Source organism: Carlito syrichta, unplaced genomic scaffold (genome assembly GCF_000164805.1).
Source record: "Carlito syrichta isolate Samal-C Ts95f unplaced genomic scaffold, Tarsius_syrichta-2.0.1 Scaffold143087, whole genome shotgun sequence".
NCBI lineage: Eukaryota > Metazoa > Chordata > Mammalia > Primates > Tarsiidae > Carlito > Carlito syrichta.
The window spans coordinates 30,632-35,605 of record NW_007087183.1 but is presented as its reverse complement, the minus strand read 5'-3'; the positions used below and the strand labels follow the sequence as shown (position 1 = coordinate 35,605).

Here is a 4,974-nt window from a genome sequence, read left to right as displayed (position 1 = left end):
TTACACACGCACACACACACACACACACACACACACACACACACACACACACACCAGTGCGTTCAAGTAAGACTGGGGAGATCTAAATAAGATCAGTAGGCCCGGCTCGGTAGCTCAGCCTGTAATCCCAGCGCTTTGGGAGGCCAAGGTGAGTGGATTGCCTGTGCCTCCAGATTTGAGACCCACCCAGGCAACTTGGCGAGACCTCATCTCTACAATAAATCAAAAATTAGCCGGGAGTGGTAGTGCGCGCCTGTGGTTCCGTCTACTTGGAAGGCTGAGGCGGAAGGATTGCCGGAGCCCAGCAGGTCGAGGCTGCGGTGGCCACGAGTGTGCCACTGCACTCCAGCCTGGGCGACGGAGTGAGACTCCAACTCAAAAACAAAAACAAAAACAAAAATAAGATCAGTAGATTGCATCAATGTTAACATCCTGAGTATGATATTGTAATTTCTCTTATTGGGAGAAACTGAGTAAAGGGTACACAGGCTATCTTATTTCTTTCAACTCCATGTCCATCTACAATCATATCAAAATAAAAGTTCAATTTAAAAAGGGGGAAGGTTGGATGCAGTGGCTTATACCTGTCATCCCAACACTGTGGGAGGCCAAGGAGAGAGGAGTATTTGAATCTGGGCGTTCAAGACCAGCCTGGGCAACATAGTGGGACCTCCTCTCTAAAAGAATTAAAAAATTAGTCAGGAGTGGTGGTACGAGCCTGTAGTCCCAGCTACTCAGGAGGCTGAGGTGGAAGGATCACCTGAGCCCAGGAGATCGAGGCTGTGGTGTGCCGTGATCATGCCACGCACTCCAGACTGGGTGACAGAGTGAGATCCCAACTCAAAAAATATACAAATAAAATTTTAAAAATAAATTAAAAGGGGGAAATGTTGAGGTCAATATCAAATCAACTTATTTTGGTCTTGAATAAAGTATTACTGTATTAGTAATTTGTTTTTTAAAAGACTGGGCACAGTGACTCATGCCTATAATCCCAGCACTTTGGGAGGCCGAGGTGAGATGATTGCCTGAGCCCAGGAGTTTGAGACCAGCCTGGACAACATCGTGAGACCTCCTCTCTCCAATAAATCAAGAAATCAGCCAGGCATGGTGGTACAAACCTGTAGACCCAGCCACTTGGGAGGCTGAGGCAGAAGGATCACCTGAACCCAGGAGACCAAGGCTGTGGTAGTCAGCCTGGGTGACAGAGTAAGACTCTGACTAAAAGAAAAAAAAAAAAGGCCTGGCATGTTAGTGCATGCCTATAGTTCCACCTACCGGGAGGCTGAAAAGTGGGAGGATGACCTGAGGCCAGGAGGCCAGCCTGGATAACACAGCAAGACCCCATCTCTAAACAAAATTTTAAAAAAATCAGGCAGGCATGGGGTGTGTTACTGTAGTCCCAGCTACTTGGGAGGCTGAGGCAGGAGGATCTCTGAGACTGAGCCCAAGAGTCTGAGGCTGCAGTGAGATATAATCGCATCACTTCACTCCAGCCTAGAGACAGAGTGAGACCTTGTCTCTAAAAGTAATAATAATAATAATAGTAGCAGTAGTGGTAAAAGGTTCACCTGGCTGCCCTGTGGAGAAGAATTAACAGGGGACAAGAGGAGGGACAGGAAGACCCACTAGAGACAGAAGCAATCCAGGCTGAGAGCGAATGCTGTTCTGGACTGCGGAGAGGCATCAGATAGAATAAATTAACAGAGCTGAGCCACACTTACTTGCTTGTTTGTTTTTTTTTTGACTTGGAGTCTCACTCTGTCGCCCAGACTGGAGTGCAGTGGCACACTGCTCACAGCCACCCCAGTCTCGACCTACTGGGCTCAGGCGATCCTTCCACCTCAGCCTTCCAAGTCGCCGGGACTATAGGCGCACACAACCAACGCCTGGCTAATTTTCGATGTATTGTAGAGACACGGTCTCACCAAGTTGCCCGGGCTGGTCTCAGATCCAGGGGCTCAGGCAATCCACTCCCCTTGGCCTCCCAAAGTGCTGGGATGACAGGCTGAGCCACCAAGCCTGGCCCGTTTCCGTCTTTATATCTGTGTGCACCCATTATGTAGCTCCCACTTATAAATGAGAACATGCAGTTTTCCATTTCCTGATTCTGCATTAATTCATGTAGGATCATGGCCTCCAGCTGCATCCCTGTTGCTGGAAAAGGACATGATTTAATTCTTTTTATGGCTGCATAGTATTCCATGGTGTAAACACACCACATTTTCTTTCTCCAATCCACCGTTGATAAGCACCTGGGTTCCACGACTTTACTATTGTGAATAGTGCCACGATAAACATACTAGTGCCGTATCTTTTTAGTAGAACGATTTCTTTTCATTTGGGTATGTACCTAGTAAAGGAACTGCTGGGTCGAATGGTAGTTCTGTTTTTCGTTTTGTGAGAAATCTCCAATCTGCTTTCCATAGAGGTGGAACTAATTTGCATTCCCACCAGCGGTAGGTGAATGTTCCCTCTTCTTTGCATGCTCTCCAAAATCTGTCATTTATTTTTTAATAATAGCGGTTCTGTTGAGCCATATGTAGGAGGTAGACTCCGCAGACCTGGTGGTTGATGGGATGGAGGTGATAGAGGGATAGACAGAAGTCAGGCAGGTTGGGAATATTCACTAGGATGGAGAATGAAGGAAGAACAGACTTGGGGGAGAAAGTGACGAGGGCAGGGCATTGGGTGAGACGAGCTGAGTTGTGGATAGCACGTCTGCATGGAGATGTCCAGGAGGCGGTGGGATACACAGGCCTGGAGGTCAGGAGAGAGCTCTGGACTGAGACGGAGCCACGGTGTCCTTCTCCCGTCCCTTCTTCCTATTAGCACGCTCTCCATCAAACCCTGAGCGGGAACTCCCAGGTGGTCAGGCAGGGTCTCTCTTTTCCGGGAGCTTGCATTCCAGTGGAGAAAACAGACGAGTCCTTGGAACAAATAGAATACGAGATGCAGATGACAGGGCGCACACAAGCATAGAGACAAGAAACCCCTAGTGCAGCCTGAGAAGGCTTCCTGGAGGAGGTGGTGTCTGAGATGACTTGATGGGGAAGGTGGAGTTAGCAAGCCCTTTGTTGCGTATCTGTAAATGATTTCCCCAGCGGTGTGTCCCTAGACCCGGCTGTTGACGCGCGCCCCTCTTCTCTTTTCTAGTCATCCGTGAGTTCTGTCTCCATCGCCTCCCCGCTGAGGACCCAGTCCCCTCTGGAGACGCTACAGGCCGAAATGCTGTGGGAAATGTACCTGGTGCTGCTGGCCATTCGGAAACAACTGCGGCTGCTGGCGCGCAGGCAGGAGAGGCGTAGGCGGCGCCACGTCCGGGCCCACACGTCCCCCCAACCCAGCCCGGTTCAGTGCCTGAAATTGGACGCCCGAAGTCCCCTCTAGGGGGGACCCCGGGTCCTCAGAGAGCCCCCACCTCACGTTTAGGCAAAGCCGTTAGGAGGGGCCAGGGCGTAGGGCGGCCGGCCAGAAGCTGTGGGCGAGGAGATATCTCACACTGTCCCCTCTCCCTGGGAGTCCAAGACCAGGTCTGCCGTCCCATATACTCCCCTTCGTTCCATGTATTCAGTTACTTTGAAAAATTACCAAAACCTGGGGAAATAAAAGCCAGCTATTTCTGAGTCGGCGTAGGGTGTGTTTGTGCATGGTCGGAGGCGGTCAGGGGAGTTGGGTGGCCAGGGGGAGGCAGCTGAGGTGGGGGCTGACTCGTGTGGGAGGGATCCGTGGGTCTGTTTGGGGGTGGCGGGAATCAACGGGGTTCCTGCTTTGGGCTCTGCACCCTTCGAGGGGCTGAATTGCCGTGGGCAACTCTGCCTGGCTAGTAAGGACAGCAGTAGGTGCCATTTCTCAAGGACCTGCTGGGCACCAGGCACCCAGCCAGCCACTCTCCCTGGCAGTCTCCTACAAGAAAGGCATTTAGGCTGGGCACGGTGGCTCGCACCTGTATTCCCAGCACTTTGGGAGGCCGAGGTGAGATTGCCTGAGCCCACGGGTTCAAGACCCGCCTGGGCAACTTGGCAAGACCTCATCTCCACAGTAAATCAAAACATTAGCCGGGCGTGGTAGCGCACACCTGTAGTTCCAGCGACTTGGAAGGCCAAGGCGGGAGGATCACCTGAGCCCAGCAGGTCGAGGCTGCGGTGGCCGGGAGCGTGCCACTGCCCTCCAGCCTGGGCGACGGAGTGAGACTCCAATTCAGAAAAAAAAAAAGGAAAGGCATTTGGGTGGGCTATGGGACCCACTCAGGTTTCTACAGCAAAAGAGGCCTCATTGGAAACCACCTGCGCCCAGAGCCAGCCCCCTGCCCTGCCTCTCTGGCCCTTTGGGCTCGCCACGGTCGTGGCTTCACAGGGTCGTGCGTGTGCAGGTGCATGTGGGAAGCCGCGGGAGACACAGCCATCTGCTGGGAACTCCTGGCCGTTGCCTGCGCCCTGCCCAGACCTGGGACTCACCTCCCAGGGGGTCCAGCGCCGGGCCAGACTGGGGGAGGTTGGCCTGATTTGGAGGCAGGCTGCGGGGGCTGGAGCAGGACCAGAGGGAAGACCCTGGAGCCGTCTAGCCAGGCTGCGCAGAGGGACGGAGGTGGCTCCCCAAGGAAAAGCCGGGATATTTCACAAAATCGACAGCAAAATTTGGGGGTCTGAGGGGTCACAGGGCTTGGGGCTGACCTGGGAAAGGAGGAAGGGATGGCAGCAGAGTCCAAGCTTGGGGGGCAGTGGAGACCTCAGAAATGGGAGGGGTGAGGCTGAAGACAGCTGTGCGGGGTCTTGTTCAAGGAGCGGTGGCTTGTGAACAGCAGCGGTGAGGGTGGGCAAAGCCAGGGGACAGTGAGGAGCAACTGGGGTGGTTTGCTGAAAGCACTAGATCCCCTAGAAAAGTCAGCATCAGCTGGGCTTGGTGGCTCAGCCTGTCATCCCGCTCCTTTGGGAGGCTGAGGTGAGTGGATTGCCTGAGCCCGTGGCTTCGAGA

At 53.2% G+C, this 4,974-nt stretch overlaps 1 protein-coding gene across 1 annotated transcript in view; it reads left to right on the top strand.

Moving 5' to 3' along the window:
• The window catches only part of CUNH7orf61 (chromosome unknown C7orf61 homolog), a 6,041-nt gene extending 2,497 nt beyond the window's left edge, over window positions 1–3,544 (top strand). The window contains exon 3 of the mRNA XM_008050149.1: window positions 3,157–3,544. Within this exon, the coding sequence (XP_008048340.1) occupies window positions 3,157–3,390 (234 nt within the window). The 3' untranslated portion in view covers window positions 3,391–3,544. The remainder of the gene's footprint in view (window positions 1–3,156) is intronic.
• Window positions 3,545–4,974: the final 1,430 nt, after the last annotated feature.